We start from the raw sequence: 19,068 nt of genomic DNA, 5'->3' as shown, positions 1-19,068 counted from the left end.
ACAAAAAATAAAAGAAAATGTTTTTTTTCCTTTCCAAATGGAATTTCTGGGATGTTTTTCTTCATACTTTTCAGGACATCCAAACCATACTGTGCCAGCTTTGTCTTTGACAAATAATTGTCAGTCACAGCAACTGGTCCAGAAGAATTTCCATCCACCCACCACAAACCAATCTATTCCTTTTTATACAAGTTATCCTAGCTCATGGTAACATATGGTAATCACTTCAATCATTTTCACCACCTTTTTCAGACACCATCAGTGGCATCTCATCCAAACAGGTAGACTCGTGCAAGTTGATACCTGCTATGCCTGTTGGCCCCTGGCCTGGAGCCCACGGCGCTGCAGGTCATACACCTGTGGTTGGCAGTGTCTGCAGTGGCGGCACTATGCACCTCTGTAGTATTTTTATTTTTTCTTTTAAATTTGTTAAGGTATATATTTTTTGGCCAAGAATGTGCACAGAAAATATATTCAGCCCTTCTCACTGGTGAGAATCATTTTAACTGGGTTTACACTTCAAATACTTGACACATAACCAACTACAGGAATGTTTGCCTAAGGGCAAGGACTTTTAGCTCTTTGAGTTAGGGTGCAGGTGTTTATTGCTTGGGTGGCTCTGGGCAGCCTTAGAAAATAACGATGTTGAAGGAGGAGAGGGGAGGGGAAAAAATGGGGAGGAGCAGAAAAGCTAGGAAATGGCCGAAGCCAGTTTGCCTAAGAATTGAAACAGAGTTGTGCCTTTGGTAAACCAATAAGGAGGTCTGCCATGGACTTCATGTGAGTAAAAGATCCAGTGTGTGTGCGTCTGTTTGTGTGTGTGTAGGGGGGCAGGATTAATTGTGCAGAAAGCAAACAACAGGGACATAACCATGCTTAAGAATGCAGGGAGGGAAGCGGACTTGGCCCAGTGGTTAGGGCATTGGTCTACCACATGGGAGGTCTGCGGTTCAAACCCCCGGCCTCCTTGACCTGTGTGGAGCTGGCCCATGCGCAGTGCTGATGCGCGCAAGGAGTGCCCTGCCACGCAGGGGTGTCCCCCACATAGGGGAGCCCCACATTCAAGGAGTGCACCCCATAAGGAGTGCCGCCCTGCGCGAAAGAAAGTGCAGCCTGCCCAGGATTGGCGCCGCACACAGGGAGAGCTGACACAACAAGACGACGCAACAAAAAGAAACACAGATTCCTGTGCCACTGACAACAACAGAAGTGGACAAAGAACATGCAGCAAATAGACACAGAGAACAGACAACTGGGGAGGGGAGGGGAGAGAAAGAGAAATAAATAAAATCTAAAAAAAAAAAAAGTCTATACCTTAAAAAAAAAAGTGCAGGGAGGGAAGTGAGCGTGGCTCAAGGACAGAGCATCTGTCTACCATATGGAGGAGCCAGGGTTTGATCCCCAGGGCCTCCTGACCCGTGCGGTAAGCTAGTCCACGTGAGTGCTGCCGCACACAAGGAGTGCCGTGCCACGTAGGGGTGTCTCCCGCGTAGAGGAGCCCCATGAACAAGGAGTGTGACCTGCGTGAAAAAAGCGCAGTGCTGCACACATGGAGAACTGATGCAGCAAGATGACGCAACAAAAAAAGAGATAGTTTCCCCAGTGCCGTCTGACAATGCAAGCAGATGCAGAAGAACACACAGTGAATGGACACAGAGAGCAGACAATTGGGGGGGGGAAGAGGAGAGAAATAAATAAAATAAATCTTTAAAAAAAAAAAAAGGGGACAGGGAGAACATGGGCAGCCAATAACCACTAACCTGGTGAATGGAGTCTGGCACCTACCTCTAATAGGGAACACCCTCAGAAGACAAGCTATGACTCCTGGAAGCCAGGGGTCTAGTCACAGAGTCATTAGAAGAAACAAATTCTGGGTTAAACCAGAGCCTTGAACTTCTTAACTAGTTCAACTGGGTTCAGTAGGCATATTTAGGTTAAAAGGCCACTTTCATTCCTCGGTATTAGAATATTTACAGAAGTATTTATTTTAAAGTAGCATTTTTTAAAAACCAGAAGTGATTTAGATTAAAAGCTCCAAAGTATATTGTTTCAGGTAAGGTGTTATTACCAGCCATACCTTCAACCCATTTATTAAGCCAAACCATTTCAAGCAAATTCAAGTTCATAATTTTACAATGAGGTATAGAAGCCCAACCATGATGAGACAGAATATGTCCCAGGTTAGATGGGGACAGCATGGCTCCTCAATGCTATCTTCTGTGGAGCACCTGTGCTCTACTGTACAATTAAGGTTTTTCTTTCTGCAAGTTTGCGTGTGGGCTTTCAGATCCTCTGGCTCTTGATTATTCTAATGGTGTGCTGCTTTGTTGCCCAGGAGGCCGATCCAAGCCTCCAGGTCTGTCTTTGGTAGGCTTCCATCATTGGTGAGGCTCGGGAGAGCTGACCATCTGAAGGTTGGGAACACTTGCTGAAAGGAGAAGCTGCCATTTCACCACACAGCTGTCCTTAACCCTACTGCAGAAGCTGTTTACATCAGGGGATGGCGAGTCCTAGATCATAACCAGGAAAAAGGTATCCTAAGGGGCTTCCTCTGAGAGTTTATCCCCAAGAGGGAGCCATCTGGCCACTTCCTTTTTATCACATTTCTAATAAATGCTCCATTTCTTCAAGGGCTGTTGTAAAATCATTTACTTGACTGTTATATATGGTTTGCTGTTCTAGGAACTGGATCCTTTCTTCACCTTTCATCTTTAACTTTACTTTTAAGGCCTGCATGGAGAGACATTCAAAAAGAAAAAAAAATGACAACTCGACTCACTAACCACAGGAGAACATTACACCTCTATTCCATTGAGTAAGACTACTAGAATATCGACAGACAATTTATTTTCTTAAATTTGTTCTTTGTTCATCTATGCTCTTTTTGGGAGCTGTCCCTCTATACTATAGACTCCTTTATCCAGCCTGGAGCAATGAAATCCAGCAGGGTTCAATACAATATTAAAATGAATCATCCAAACAATTCAGAGCAGCTCAGACTCAAGGAGGACTACAGGACCATTTTCCTTGAGAAATACACTATCAAGTTTCCCCAGCACAGACTTCCTATAGGTCCCAGCTCTCAACTTTGAGCAACGCAGTGTGTTGTACAATGGCTCAGGCCCCAGAGATGTGAACAACTCTAAGAAGGAGTCCTCTGAACAGAAAAATGGAAATTAGTGGAAAAACTGGTGAAATCCAAATAAAGTCTGTATTTAGTTAATAGTAAACTAGCACCAGGGTTGCTTTCTTCCTTTTGGCAAATTTACCTTGCGAATTTTTTTTTTTTTTTTACGAGTTCAGAGTTTTTATTAGTAACTTTTAAAATACATAACATAAAGTTCTTTAATTATGGAAGGGGACTGATTTCCCTCATCATACCCCTCTGTGAATGTACATATTCATAAATATATGCCTATGTAGCCATTAGGCTATAATCATACTTTTCAGAGGACTGTTAAGTATTCACCTGAGGGGAAGTAAACAAAGTTAGAAAAGGACCTTTATGTTAAGGGGTTGTAAGCCACAACTGTAAAGACTGTAAAGACTTTTGGATCCTATGATCAATTTTAGCCCAGAGATTTTCCATGGATTCTCAAGATTTTAGTGCAGTGTTCACTGTCAGATGTACATGTCACTGGGTACTCCCAGTTGCCTTGAAGACTAAAGCTGCCACACGGCAATGGAATCTTAGGGAATTCCTAGGACACTTTTCATTTTGAGGTGAGTCATCTTCAGAACAGAGAACCTCAGTGAAATCTGGGGCCATAACTCAGGATGTGATACATCACCTATATGGCAGATCCATCCCAAACAAGGACACAAGACCTAATTTCAACTGCATTCTTTTTTGCTACCAGGTGTTCGTCAGCACCAGACGAGGTTCCTGGGTCATGAGCCGTATATCTGATGATGGCTATCCTTGGGACATGGTGTTCCACACCCGGTTTAGCTCCATGCTCCAAAATGTCCTCCCATGAACGGTTTTGGAAGGGGAGATAATATGATCATGAAGGTGGCTTTCCCAGAGCAAGGCTTAGCCATTGCACCCTGGATGTGCTGACCCCTGAGATTTCCCCAAATGTGGGAAACTCGACTGCCAAGTGGTGGGGGACTACATTCGCAATGTCCCAAAATTTGAGTCCAGAGGTAAGATGGGTTTCAGAGCAGACCCAATCCAGTGGTTCAGCGCAATTTCTCCACAATTCCCGTGGATCTGCCCTTCTCTGGACCTTCATCCTCAGCACGGTAAATGTTTGTCTGCTACAATTCCAGACTACAACCTTCTTGGTCACATGGCTACCTAGATAAATTATACCTTGTGAATTTAAGATGTTAACATAGGGGACCTGAATTCTCTGCATTATCTCTGCAACATTTTTGTAAATCTAAAATTATTCCAAATTTAAAAGTTCATTAAAAATAAACAGGGGAGTACCAGCAAGATGGCAGTGAAGTAAGGAGCTCTTGGAGTCAGCTCCTGCAACAGGGCAGTTAATAAACACCCACAGCTATCTGGACCTAGCTTTAGCACTTGTTTTGAGGGCTCCAGGAGACCAGAAGAGCATCCTGCAACATCCTTGAAGGAATGGAAGGAGGAGACTGCCCATCTGCAGAGAAGAGCCATAAGTAGAGCGCTCCACTCCTGGAGACTGGTACCCATCCTTCACTGGAGGCACAAGCCTCCTCAGGAGCTATTTTGCTGCTGGAATTGGAAGCTCCACTTCCCAAAAATGGGAGAGGAAGAGACGGTTGAGCACCAACTTCAGTTACTGATGAGTAAATTCAGTGAGCTAAAGTATAATCCTAAGAACAGCTAAAGTTTGAATCTGTCCAAGTCAGAAAGAGTCTGGTAGCCGCCATCTTAACTCCGCACCTGGCACGAGGGGAAGTGGATCTGACTGAAAATCACAGTGCTGGTGGAGACCAGCTTCTTTCCATCCAGATCAGATTGCAGCTCTAGCCTAGGTCCCAGCCCCACCTCTGGCAGGGAGGAAGCTGGGGGGACCTGGGTCAGCCTCTCCAGGAAATTACTGGCCAAAATGTGTAGGCTGGTGATTATCCTTCTTTGGCGGCGCAAATTGCCCCAGGAGCTATTCTATGGCTAGAATTTGGAGCTCCATTTCCCAAAAAACAGGGGAGGAAGAGACAGTTGAATGCTGATACCATCTACTGATTAGTAAATTAGGCTGGCTAAAGTATAACCCTAAGAAAAGCTAAAGTTTGAACCTGTCCAAGTTGGAAAGAGGCTGGTGGCCACCACTTAGACTCTGCCCCCAGCATGAGGGGAAGCTGGGCTGAATGAAAATCACAGTGACCACAGGAACTGGTTTCTGTCACCCAGATCAGCCTGCAGCCCTAGGATAGGCTTCATCCCTACCTCTGGCAGGGAGGAAGCTGGCTAGCTCAGCACCAGTCTATCCAGGTAACTGCAGGTACATTTGACTGGCACAAACTGAATAAACAGAAGTCTACCAGGGCAACTGTGGTCACCTTGGACCCGCACTGCATAGACTGCAGCCCACACCTGAAGCTCCATCCCCGCCCCAGCAGCGAAGAGAGGGGAGTGAAGCTTCATCAGTCTCTCTGGGCAACTACAGTCTAGGCCTGCACAACTTGGGATTATTCCACCTAGCTGTGACTCTGGTCTCTACCCCTGGCAAAGGAGAAAGCTGGGAGACGCTTCATCAGTCCCTGGGGCAATGAGGGCAGCTTGAGCCTCCACAGCTTATAGCACCAACTACATCCTTGGCTCCTTTACACACCCAGCAAGGGAGAAAGTACAGGAAGCCCTAAACTTAAAAGAGAAAAACTGCACCCAGAATAAATACTCTACTAAGCCAGATGCCAAGATACCAACAAAAAATTACACCCACACCAAGAAACAGGAAGATATGGCCCAGTTAAGGAAAAAGACAAGCCTTCAGATGACATAAAGGAGTTGAGACAACTAATCATAGATGTTCAAACAAATCTCCTTAATAAATTCAATGAGATTAAGGATATTCAAAGAGATTAAGGATATTAAGAAGATACTGCATGAGCACAAAGAAGAATTTGAAAGCATACATAGAAAAATAGAAGATCTTTGGGAATGAAAGGCATAATAAATGATATTAAAAAAACATTGGAATCATGTAATAGCAGATTTGAGGAGGCAGAAGAAAGGATTGGTGAGATTGAAGACATAGCCTCTGAAAGTGAACACACAAAAGAACAGATGAAGAATGGAAAGAACTGAACAAGGTCTCAGGGAAATAAATGACAGCAAAAGACATGCAAACATACGTGTCCTAAAAGGAGAAGAGAAGGGAAAAGGGACAGAAGAAATATTTGAAGAAATAATGGTAGAACGTTTCCCTACCCTATTGAAGGACATAAATATCCATGTCCGAGAAGCACAACACACTCCCATCTGAAAAAATCTCATCAGAATGTGAAATGTCAAAGACAGAGAATTCTGAGAACAGCAAGAGAAAAGCAACGCATAACATATAAGGGATATCCAATAGGAATAAGTGCTGATTTCTTATTAGAAACCATGGAAGCAAGAAGACAGTGGTATGATATATTTAAGATACTACAAGAGAAAAAAAACTCCCAGCCAAGAATCTTATACCCAACAAGATTGTCTTTCAAAAGTGAGGGCAAGATTAGAATATTCACAAATAAACAGAAACAGACAATTTCTAACCAGAGACCAGATTTTCAGGAAATACTAAGTGGTGTGCTAGAGTGTGAAAACAAAAGACAGGAGACAGAGGCCTGGAAGAGAGTCTAGAAATGAAGATTGTATCAAAAAAACTAAAAGTTTCAAAAGAGTGGTGAAAATAATATATGACAGATAAAACTCAGATAGTCAGGAATAAACTTAACCAAGGATGTAAAGCACTTGTATTCAGAAAACTGCAACTCAATGTTAAAAGAAATCAAAAAGGCCTCAATAACTGGAAGAATATTCAGTGCTCATGGACTGGAAGACTAAATATCACTAAGGTGCCATTTCTACTCAAACTGATATATAGATTCTATGCAATTCTGATAAAAAATTCCACCAGCATTTTAAAAATAAGTTGAAAACGTGATTATCAAATTTACTTGGAAGGATAAGGTGTCCTGGAAGAGCCAGAAATATCTTAAAAAAGAAAAGCGAACTCTCATCTCCAGACTTTAAATTATATTACCTAGCATGGTACTGGCCTAAAGACAGACACATAGACCAGTGGAACAGACCCTCATGTGTATGGTCAAATGATTTTTGACCAGCCTGTCAAACCCACACAGTTTGGGCAGAAGAGTCCATTCAACAAATGGTGCTGAAAGAACTGGATATCCATAGCCAAAAGGAAAGATGACCCCCACCTCACAACTTATCCAAAAATTAACTCAAAATGGATAAAAAAACCTAAAAATAAAAGAACCATAAAGCTTCTAGAAGAAACTGTATGAAAATATCTTCAAGACCTGGTGGTAGGTGGTGGATTCTTAAAGGAGATGAGGAGGACTAAGAGGGACTGATGTTAATGTATGTCAAAGTTTTAATTAATTAGTTTTACTGTAAAAGTGTGGAAATGTATAGAATGAATGGTAACACATAGTGAGTAACCTCTAGGGATGTGCTGCAAATGGTGTCTAGGGATGTAAATGCCAATTGAAAATGCTAGAGAATAATCTAGGAACTGAATAGTACAGTAAACCAAGAGGTGAATGAGAATTGTGTTTGATGGAACAGATGCAAGAGTGTCCTTTGTGAGCTAGAGCAAATGTACGTGATTATTGTAGGGTGATGGGAATGTGGAGAAGCATGGCCACTGGAGTGGCCTATGGAGTGTGGCTAGCAATAATAATGTGCTGTTCTTGCATCTATGCCAAAGACGTACTTTGGTGATAATGCGGTAGTATGGAAAATGTGAGCCAAATGTACACTATGGATGTGGTAACAATCAGATGATATTATCTTATTTGTAACAAATGTTCCACCACAGTGTGGTGTGTTGATAGAGGGGTGTTGTTTGGGAATTCTGCACATGTCCATGATTGTTATATAAGTTTATAACTTCTGTCATAAAAATAAAACTTTAAAAATAATAATAGGATGGGTTGGGGGAAAAATATACCAAATATAAGATAAGGACTATAAATAGTAAGATTCTGATAATATTCTTTCATAATTTGCAACAAATGTCACACGACAATGCAAGGTGTTGGTGGAGGGTTGAAGTGGGAACCCTGTATGACATTATGCATGTTTGCTTTGCAAGTTCACAATTTTTACTATACACTTATTGTCTATGTATTTTCATATATACATGATATAAAGATAATAATAGGGTGGGTTGGGGGAAAATACTTTGGTTAGTAGTAATATTTTGATAATGCTTTTTAATCATTAGTTAAAAATGTTTAACAACAATTCAAAGCATTGGTGGTAGGGTGAGGTATGAGAGTCCTGTATGATGTTATATATGTTTGTTTTGTAAGTTCATAACTATTACTATGCACTTATTGTTTATGTATGTTTGAGTGATATACTTCAATAAATTTTAAAAAATTAAAAAATATATTATTGTATTAGTCAGACAAAGGGATACTGATGTAAAATACCAGAAATTGGTTAGTTTTTATAAAGGGTATTAATTTTGGGTAGGAGCTTATAGATACCAAGCCATAAAGCATAGATTACTTCCCTCACCAAAGTCTATTTCTATGTGTTGGAGCAAGATGGCTGCAGAAGTCTGCCAGGGTTCAAGCTTCTTGGGTTCCTCTCTTTCCAGGGCTTGCTTCTAACTACAGGCTCAGGGTTCTTCTCTTTCCAGGGCATGCTTTTCTTTCCTCTGTGTGCTTACTTCCCGGGGTTTCAGCTTAAGACTTCAGCATCAAACTCCAACATCAAAAAGCCTCCAACTCTGTCCTTTGCCATGTCTTTTATCTCTGAGTCCCCATCCACCAAGGTGTGAGGACCCAATATCCTACTGACGTGGACCAATCAAAGCCCTAATCATAATTTAATCACGCCCAGGTACAGGCCAGTTTGCAAACATAATTCAATATCTATTTTTGGAATTCATAACTATATCAAACTGCTACAATTATTAAAATTAAAAAAATAAAGAGGTGAGCAGATGTGGCTCAAGCTAATGAGTGCCTGCTTCCCACATGGGAGTTCCCGGGTTCAGTCCCCCGTACCTCCTGAAAAACAAACAAACCAAAAAAAACAATAAGCAAACAAACGAAGAAACCAACTAAGGGGAGCCAATGTGGCTCAGTGGTTGAGCACCAGCTTCCAACTTATGAGGTCCCAGGTTCAGTACCTGGCCCAGTACCTCAAAAATAGTTAGATAGATAGATGGACAGATAGATGGATGGATAGATAGATAATATTCTTCATAGTTTTATATATTGTAGTAGGCAACAGTCATTATATCTCTGAGGGTGATATCTGCCTCTTACCTGTAACTCCTCCATCTGCTTTTTGGCTGTTTCATTAAAAAGCTTCAGCTCATCTTGCAAAGTTTCCAGCAGCAACTAAGAAGAAAGTACAAGGTGTAACAAATCTTTATTGGAATATGAAAACGTTTACCTAATCTCTTCATATAAAATGGGAGTTGAATTAGATGATCACTAAAGTCCCTTCCATTCATTCGACAGTGCCAGGCACTACATCCGGGGCCCTTGAGGAACTCAGGCCACAGGAAGAGCGAGGCTAGTGCACTAGGTGTGTTTTGTGCTATACAGGCAATATGATCAAAATACAGTTGCCACAGATGCCTGGGAGAGCTGGGGAAGGTTTCCATACCTAGCGTTCTCTGATTCTAATAATATAACTGATGTTCCCAGGTGGAGAGATCATACAAGCTTGAAAAAGTTTAAGTCCAAACAATTACCTTCCTACTGCAGGGAAGGAGTCAAAAAGCCAAGAACCCAAATTTAATTCCGGCTGGATCTTTGCATCATGTAGTTCTCAGCAAGGAAATAAAGGGAGAAATGTGGTAATGTGTAGCATGGAGACACTAGAAAGCTCTCTATACAAGTCCATCTCATTATTTGTTTTAGGCTCAAAGTCACCTTCCAAAAAAAACATGGTATTTTGAGAATTCACATCTCACTGCTTTCTTTTGCCATCATGGATAAACAAAAAGCCACTTCTTGGGGTTTACTGAGCGCATAGCGGAGACCAACTCAGATTTTACAGAGCTCACGATCATCTGACTACCCATTCATACCCATGTCCTCACCATAGAGTCCGTGTGCTCCACAGTGGGTTCTTGCTGTGATGCCAGGGTTTCACTGCCTAAAACTGATGGATACAATACAATCAGCCTCATTTAGCGAAATGTACCTTAAAAGTAAAGAAAACCCCACCATGGATAAGTACAGCAGCATCCATGAAGGAATTTCTCCAAGCACCTGGTCCCTGACTCTCTCTCTGAGTTTTTACCTTAGCAGGGTCACTCAAACCTCCCCGCTAGAGCTACATTCCATCTCTTTCCTATCTAGGTTTGAATACAGACACAAGTTCATTCTGCTTTCTCCTGGCCTTACTGAAATAGGCTGGAATTTTTCCAAAGGGAAGGTACACATTGGGTCTTTACATTTCTTGGTAAAAGTAGTGCACGTATGTGGTAACTTAAAACCATACAAAAGCATATCTGGTGATTTCACCATACAATGAGATCTGTAAATTGATTAGCACCATCCAAAGTCAACATTTCTTAATTCAAAAGAGGACTGTGCCTTTTCCCTGGGCCTTTCCAGGCTCAACTCAGTCTGAACTCCCACTCTCCCACCTCCCTTAAACTCTTGGCAAGTCCTTCTTCTGCTTTCTTCTTTGCTAGGGATCCTACTCTCCAGGGACAGGGTCAGAACAGGAGCTACATTTTAACCAATGATTCTGATAAATAACTAGGTTTAGGAAGTCTTGAAATGGCATTAATTTTTCTCTTTCCACCTGAGAACAATATCGTTTCTCCCTTAAAAGAACAAAATGGTTTCTGGTATATTTACAAAGTCACACTTAGCACCAAATGAATGGCATAAAGTGTTCACATAAGGAAGAGACAAAGTTCTTTCTCCACAACCACTGGAGCTCTGTTATCAGGCAAAATCAATATCACATGAGGGAGAAAGTAGTTGGACGAAAAGAACTTCTAAAATCTGAAGGGCTTAGTTAAGCCACACTTGCACTGGCCAGTTAATTGCCACAGTGGACTGCGGATGGACCAGAGTCAACTCAGGAAGAGGCAAGGTGCACTGATGACTGGGAAGGCAGCTGTGTGTGGTCTCTCACCTGGGCTGATGCCCTTGCCTTCCAAAATTGCCAAACAGTTGTCCTGAAACTTCTCCAGCAGTTCCACCTTCTGGGTCAGATCCTTCAGCTCTCCCTGTTGGGGTGCCATGAAGACAAATCAGGTTTCCCTCACTCCCAGACAGCCACAGCACAAGCTGGGCATCTTCTATTTCTGTCCTTGGGGACCTGGCCATTTCAAGTTTGTTCCCAGCTCGTCCTTGTGGCAATTGATGGCAGAGGTCTTGTGGGTCTCTTACCTGAGTTTCAGTCAACTTTAGGTGCAGCTGCTTGTTGGTGGCCTCTAAGAGCTGGTTCTTATCCTTGAGTTCTTCCTCTGATTTCTGCTTACTCAATGGTCTGTAGCTGTAATAAGTGTACTTATATGAAGAGATGGATGTGTTACAAGTATGGGCCCTGGAGTCACACAAACAGGGGTTCGAATCCTGGCTTCATCACATAGTAGTAAATGTCCTTCAGTGGGTTGCACAACCTCTCTGAGGCTGTTTCCTCATTTTTTAAATTAGGATAATACCCATACTTCATAGTATTATTAGTATGAATATTACATGTACAATTCTTAACACAGCTAAGAATGGTATTTTATAAATAATAACCATTATCATCATCAATATTGAAACTTTTCAAAGTTTTCTGAGTCCTCCTTGTTAGCATTTGCCTTCAGAACTTTTAAGACATGCCAAAGTAAAGGATTTGGAATTAGAACCTATTTCTACAGACTTTTCAGATTATAGTATTTCTGTCTTCAGGACTGTCCAAACTTCCAAGCTAGCCTCAAACAGAGAGAAGGACTCTTCTCCAGGATTTCACACACCCTCCACCCCACGCAGAACATTCACCTCAAGATCAGCCCTTCCTATTAGAAGCTTCACACTCCTGTTGATGGGCCATAGCTGGGTCTAAGTTCCCACCAGCAGTGGTCTAGTAATCTCCTGTCTGATTCTCGAGACGGCAGTCAGCATTGCCGAGTCTTGCCCTGACAATGGTTCTCAAACGTGCTGAGCCTCATCTCTAAAAACTCCATTTGGTACCCAAATGGTACCCAAACCATAACACAAACAGATGCCATGAATGATTCTCATGTGCAACCAGACTGAGAACTGCTACCCTAAAACAGTGGCCCAGTTTCACTTACCCTGATGCTTACCTTTTTCTAATGTTCTTCCTGATGGCAGTGTCTGCAGCTTTTGTCTGCCTAGAGAACCAAAAACAAAGAAAGTGATCCCAGCACTTGTGCTGTAAACAAGGCAGAATAAAGAGTCTGAGTTTCTAAGAAAGAATCAGAGCTAACATTCCAAGCAATAGCACAAGTTTGTGAAGCTCTGAGGGCCCATGCACTTTTGTTTTAGCAGATTTCTGAAAAAGGCTTATTAAGAAAGAACAAGACCAACAACCTGACAGACCTGTTCCTGCTCAAGATGGTGTGGCCATTTCATATTGATCTTACTTACATAGGGAACTGAAAACATCCACACGACACTGGGGCTGGACTGAGCTAACAAAAAAACAAGTCCCCACCCCCAGGACGACCACTTAGCGCTGGTGTTTGACCCCCACCATTTGCACACTCAGGGCAAGCTGTAGGAGAGGCAAAAACACCTTTTGTCATAGCTTTCTTGCTGTGTACCTTCAGAAGTGACGTTCTGATGCTGTACTGCTCTGGGCCACCAACCATAGGCCAATAGATCAGGTACCTCGTGAGTCCAAAATCTATTTTCTAATTCATGGTATCGAGTAGTTTTTAACAAGATGTTCTAATTATGAACCAATGATCTGACTCTCACCCATTCTCGCGTCTCGTTTTCATGATTTTCGTAACATCATTCTCTGAACTTCCAGAATGAAATTTGGAAATGTCTAATTCTTTGGACTTAACAGGTAACAGACTCTTAGAAATGGCTCGCATTTGCGTGTCTGCAAAGGAAAATAAGAAGGTGGAATTTTAAGCAGCTTGACTCAAAAGCTGTAACAACAAAACAAATGTATCTCCATTCCAAGTTGTTATAAACCTTTATCCCCATTCTGGCCAATCTCAATTTCTAAAGCTTAATTCAGAAGAATAAGACTTCTAATAAGACTAATAGGAGATAGAAACCAGAATTCGTGTCCAAAATGTGACCATGCAGTGTGTTTGAGGATAGCCAAAAGCTGGATGACACACCATACTGAATGGCTGGACTGTATAGATGTGACTTGAGGTTGATACAAGCAAAGAACAAAATGAGAGGCAGTTTTATATAATACTTATGTAATCTAAATTATCTTTAAAAAAGAAAAAGTATGTTAAAAAAAAAAAAGGCAGCATGGAAGTAAGCAGGCAAAACTCAGCACAAGCTTTCATGAGGCACCACTGGAACTGTACCTGCTTCCAAAACTCTCAAGACTCCCAAAGAACTCTGCACACTCTCCTAACTCCTCAGCCCCCAGGTTGCTTTGGAGTTTTCCTATGAATTGCTGCCATAGTTGTTTTTGCCAGACTGTCTTTATGACTACTGTTAAGAGAATGTTCAGTAAATGCTGAATAAATGAAGCAGTTCACAGCTCTACAGGTTGTTACACAGTCCTTGGTCTCTAACTCCAAGTGTTTCCTCTGGCCTTGCATGCTGACTGGCTCTACCACCAGCCTCTTTATCTGCTTATCCCCCATTAAGGTGAGAGCTGCCCAGCTGGCATTCTATTCTGATCTTGCTAGACTGTGGCAAGATAACCCGGGTACTGGCCCTACCATGCATGCCACTCTCCTACCCCAAAAGAGAACATTTTTCCCCTAGTCCTTCTGCCAGTCCTCCATAAACAGTCTGTCTCCCATTTATTTTCCACAACAAATTCAAGTTAAGTTATTCTGGAGTTAAGCACTCCCCTCCTCCCCACTGTCTACCCACCCCCCCAAACACACAAAGAGCACAGAAGTGTTTCTAGCTTAAACTTTCACTTTGTTCACTATACGAGGACTGCCTTAAGCTTGACTTATTAGGAGCCATAACAAATCAAGCAAGTTGAAAAATAAGATGCAAAGCACTGGAACAAAGTCTTTGGGATGAATATGATTTTTCAGGTTAACAGATTATTTCATTGATAGGTACACTTTCTGGGTACCTTCACTCTCTATTTTAGATATTATTACCCACAAAGCAAATATTAAAAGGGTTATTTTTGAGGTCTCTGTGGTAAAAGGTAATCTCCACTCTCAAATATTAATAAGTTATAGACAATAACAAATCTATCCCGTGTAAAAAAGAAGAGTAAACCGATTAAAATTAACACCAGTCACTGAATCAGTTCCAGTAGCCCATATTTGATAGAACCTACAGGTGGCATTGTAGGAAAAAATGAGCAGCACTAAAGACTGTCCTTAAAATGGGAAACACTAGGAGGGGAATTGGATAGCTGGTGTCAGGGAAGGGAAAGAGGCTTGATTTTCACTGTATAACACTAATTTTTTTTTAACATGTGCATATATGAAAAACTTAAAAAAAAGAACAACTGACCTATGCTCAAAAATGAAACAAAAAAACTGGGAGACGGCTTAAAATGTTAAACTACTGCGGTTATGTATGATCCGTAAAGCCCACACAGGGATAGCACAGAGACAAAAACTTCCACCTTGGTTTTAGATAGTTACCACCACTGAACCAGGTAACTGCTGCAGACCCTCAGGCCCTGTTGATGCCCGGATTGCCATGGAGGGGCTCTGAGGCAGGATGAGAAATCACCCTTTGTGCCCTTGGAGCAAAACCTATTTGCCTCACAGATCAATCACACCACTGCTCATTAACCAGTTGCACTGAGCCATCTGGAAAAGGATCATAAATAGCTGCTGCACACTCCACCACAAAAGTTGTCTGGTGTCTGAAGCTTATTCTGTGCTATAAGTTTTAGCTCAGGCACCTCTCGACAACTGCAGGTACTGTGCAATGACTTTTAACCACAAGCAAGGTAACAGAAAGCAAAATGGCCATGCAGTTAAAAATGCTCTTTCTAATGTCTCTTTCTTCTCCCAAGGCTCTCACACTACTCTGTTTAGGTGTGACTTCTCTCCTAGTTCACTCAATAAACATTATGGAGAGTGTACTATAAGAGAGCAGCTGTGCAAATATAAATGCAAACAAACATGGTGCAAACAACCTAGTGTCCTTCCCCCTAAGTATTCCACTTCTTAAATAACTTCTCTGCCTCTCCCGCGACAACAAACCCAGATCCTCAAGATGGCCCCGAGTCTGGAAATAAAACTGATAACTGATTATCTTCGAGTTTAGAAGAGTAACTGTAGAACAACCAGCAGCTTGAATCTGATTGGTGGGATGCGGCACGGTTAGGCGTGAGGAGACTGCAGGGCAGGTCTAAAGACCCAGCACTTGGTCTTTCCTCTAATTCCCACCATAAATCTGCACAGCCTGGTTCAAGAGCAGTCAGCAGAATGCCCACGGAAGGCCCTCTTCTGCCCTGCATCCCCGCTCGCGGCCCCACTCCACGGCCGGACCCCCCCCCCCCACCCCGCAACAGTCCCCGCCCACGAGGCCCGGTCCACGCACCTGCTGGCAGGCCGCCGCTCAGCGCAGAGGGGGGCTGCAGAGTGTACACTGTCTTCACCACGCTGGTCATTGTAACGAAGCGGCACGGCTGGACCCTGGAGGGTCCAAGGTTAATGTGGCGCAGCGCTAGGCCAACAGGCGGAGAACCCGCGGAGGACGCGACCCTACGGAAGGTCGGGAAAGAGAAAATCTCCCATTTCCAGCCCACCCCGTCCGCCCTCCTCATCCAGCCCAGTCCCGAGACCCGGGAGAGTCGAACCGAACCGCCGTCTGCTCCCGCCCGCAGTTCTCGATGCTCTCCTTTAAAAGATGCTCTGCAGCAACTGCCGCGCCGCGGGCCGCGTCTGCCGCCTCCTTTTCAAATGGAAACTTCCGGTGGCTGGGCGGGCGGGGCCCCATTTCGCGTGCCGCAGGCAGCCATGTTGTACGGAAGACTCTGCCTTGGACGATGGCTTCAGGAGCTGCCATGCTGTACGGCTGGGAGCGGGAGCCCGAGGCTCCTAGCGGTGGGTGTTGGAGCCTGCAGGTGTGGGCCGGCTGCCCTTGGCAAACCTGAATGGAGCTATTAAGCCACTGGCCTTATGTTCCGGGTTTGGGAAGGAAACGTGGCCACGTTCAGAATCCATGTCACAATCCTCATTATTTGGTCTGTGATTGTTAATGGGGGTTGCATGATGCCCGATTGCCGGGACACAGGTTTTGCGAATGGGCAGAAAACAACAGATTAAGGGATGGATTGTGGAGGGTGGGGCCTGGAGAAGAGGACCTGTGGGCTGAAATACCTGAGGCATGTACTAGCAGTCCTAACTTTAATATTGTTTATACATATTTTAAGCAGAGATTCAAAGCTACTCCTAATGAACAGGATAGTTATCAAGCACTTGATGTACTTATACATGTCATTCGACAAATATTCTTTCAACGCTATATGCCGGATATTACACAACGTGCTGGAGGGAGGAAAACAAAGATCAAGGCTGATCTTGGCTCTGCCTCTGTGAGTTTACAATCTAGTGCAGGAAACAGCAAACAACCACACAACTGTGGTACAACTTTGAAAGCTAATTTACAGTATGCTGTAAGAGAATAGCAGGAGACTCTAGATTAAATTGGGGGCAACAGGGGAAACCTCCTTTGATTCCAGAAGGATGGGTAGGAGTTAACCAGCTGACAAAGGGAATAGGAGGGGAAAAGAAATGCAAGGCCAAAGGCAGGAATGGACTTCTTTTGTGGCAGGAACAGAAAGAAGACAACTGAGTGTTAAAGATAAAGCTGGAGAGATAAGAAGAGTCAATTTGAAGGCCTTGCAGTCCTTGGTAAAGAGATTAGATTTTATCCTAAGAGTAATGGGAAGCCATCGAAGCCTTATAGCAGGAGCCCATCATCCAATTTATATTTTAAAAAGCTCACTCTTCAGAGTGGACTGAAGGCAGCCAGAGTGAACCCTGGGAGGCATTTGGGAGGCTATTGTAAGCATTCATGCAAGAGATGATGGTGGCTGGGTCTTGATGGGGGTGGTGAGTATTAGAGAGGAGAGAAGCAGACACATTTAAGATAGCTTTTGGAGGTAGAAATTCAGGACTTCCAGGTAGATTGGATCTGGGAGAGTGTAGAGGGTTAAGGAGAAGGAGATGTCTCCCAGGCTTGAGTAATTGTATGGATTTTTTTTTTAATATTTATTTATTATTATTATTTTTAATTACATTAAAAAAAATATATGAGGTCCCATTCAACCCCACCGCCCCCGCCCCCCACTCCCCCCACAGCAACACTCTCTCCCATCATCGTGATACATCCATTGCACCTGGTAAGTTCATCTCTGAGCATCACTGCACCCCATAGTCAATGGTCCACATCATAGCCCAGACTCTCTCACGTTCCATCCAGTGGGCCCTGGGGGGATCTACAGTGTCCCGTAATTGTCCGTGAAGCACTATCCAGGACAACTCCACGTCCCGAAAACACCTCCACATCTCATCTCTTCCTCCCGTTCCCCACACCCAGCAGCCCCCATGGCCCCACACCCATTCCACATTTTCTCTGTGGACATTGGATTGGTTGTGTCCATTGCACACCTATGTCAAGTGAGGGCTTAGATTCCACATGGGTACTGGATGCACTCTTCCCGCTTCTAGTTGTAGACACTCTAGGCTCCATGTTGTGGTGGTTGACCTTCTTCAACTCCATGTTAGCTGAGTAGAGTAAGTCCAATAAGTCAAAGTGTAGGAGCTGAAGTCTGTTGAGGCTCTGGGCCTGGGTGTCATATTATCAGTCCAGAGATTCAAATCCCCTTCATATATCTTAAACCCAGCACCAACTACAATTCCAATAAAGTAGCATGCAAGTCTTGTGAAAAGAGATCCCCTCTGAGTCCATTTCCATCACACAGAAACACCAGCTCCAAAGAAGGGCCATCTGTCATGGCAGTGAACCCCTTCTGCCATGACCATAGAACCCGTGGGTCTCTTTATCCCTCAAAAGAACCAATACCTGGGGTTGTATCTACCTTATCTGCCTCTTAGACTCTGTTCAGTTGTACATAGGGGTATTCCTTCTGACAACCTCCAGACTCTTTTTTAGAGACTCACAGCCTTATAATCTCATTTCTCCTTTCCATTTCCCCCTTACATTAGGTCAAACAGCTTCCCGAAGTCATGTTATTATATGTAGACAGGTATATTCTGCTGTTCCGCATTGAATCTTTAATTCAAGGTCATTTTCTAGTTGCTTCTTCAGCTGGTATGTGGTAGTGATCCCTCGGTGCCAGGGAGGCTCATCCCCGGGTGTCGTGTCCCAGGCTGGGGGGAATGCATCACATCTACACGCTGAGTTTGGCTGTGAGAGTGGCCACATTTGAGTAACATGAAGGCTGTCAGGAGGAAACCCCCAGGCACAATGCTACTCTAGGCCTTGTTCTTATTGCAGGTGCTTAGGCTCAAAAGTGTAGCCATTAGTATCAAGAGCCCACTGTTGGGCCCTCCTTCCTTCCTGGTTCTTGCCGTTGCACCTGGAGGATTGCCGCTGCTCTCCCAGGGCCCACAACAGTGACCCCCCGGCCAGTAGCCCAGTACCCCCCCAGCTGTTGTTTTTAATTGTTTCCACTATGAGTATATATAGACATTACCATATACCCTGGGCATATGCCCTGTATAACTCCCTGTCAACCATATATATCCTGTCAATAACATCCCATATCAGTATTCCTCCGCTGCCATTGTTGAACCACTCTGT

At 43.4% G+C, this 19,068-nt stretch overlaps 1 protein-coding gene and 1 non-coding gene across 2 annotated transcripts; one reads left to right on the top strand and one right to left on the bottom strand.

Annotated features, from left to right (window-relative positions):
* Positions 1 to 2,033: 2,033 nt before the first annotated feature.
* Positions 2,034 to 16,395, bottom strand: KNSTRN (kinetochore localized astrin (SPAG5) binding protein). Its single transcript, XM_012520786.3, has 9 exons — positions 16,097 to 16,395; positions 15,838 to 16,001; positions 13,090 to 13,219; positions 12,453 to 12,500; positions 11,545 to 11,650; positions 11,288 to 11,381; positions 10,236 to 10,297; positions 9,451 to 9,525; positions 2,034 to 2,730 (listed from the first exon to the last, which is right to left on the bottom strand). The coding sequence occupies exons 1-9, from the start codon at positions 16,303 to 16,305 to the stop codon at positions 2,599 to 2,601; spliced, it is 1,020 nt and encodes a 339-aa protein (XP_012376240.1). The 5' UTR covers positions 16,306 to 16,395; the 3' UTR covers positions 2,034 to 2,598.
* LOC139438743 (U1 spliceosomal RNA) lies at positions 3,979 to 4,135 on the top strand. The gene has a single exon (XR_011648535.1). It is a non-coding gene; the product is annotated as a U1 spliceosomal RNA (small nuclear RNA).
* Positions 16,396 to 19,068: the final 2,673 nt, after the last annotated feature.

This window comes from Dasypus novemcinctus, chromosome 3 (assembly GCF_030445035.2).
Source record: "Dasypus novemcinctus isolate mDasNov1 chromosome 3, mDasNov1.1.hap2, whole genome shotgun sequence".
In the NCBI taxonomy this organism is placed as follows: domain Eukaryota; kingdom Metazoa; phylum Chordata; class Mammalia; order Cingulata; family Dasypodidae; genus Dasypus; species Dasypus novemcinctus.
This window is presented reverse-complemented; position numbering and strand designations above follow the sequence as displayed.

Coding starts and splice junctions, on each gene's coding strand:
- KNSTRN (XM_012520786.3), bottom strand. CDS start 16,305: ATGGCAGCTCCTGAAGCCATCGTCCAAGGCAGAGTCTTCCGTACAACA. Junction 13,220..15,837: donor GAGCGGCGGCCTGCCAGCAG/GTGCGTGGACCG, acceptor TTTCCTTTGCAG/ACACGCAAATGCGAGCCATT. Junction 11,382..11,544: donor TAAAGTTGACTGAAACTCAG/GTAAGAGACCCA, acceptor GCACCCCAACAG/GGAGAGCTGAAGGATCTGAC.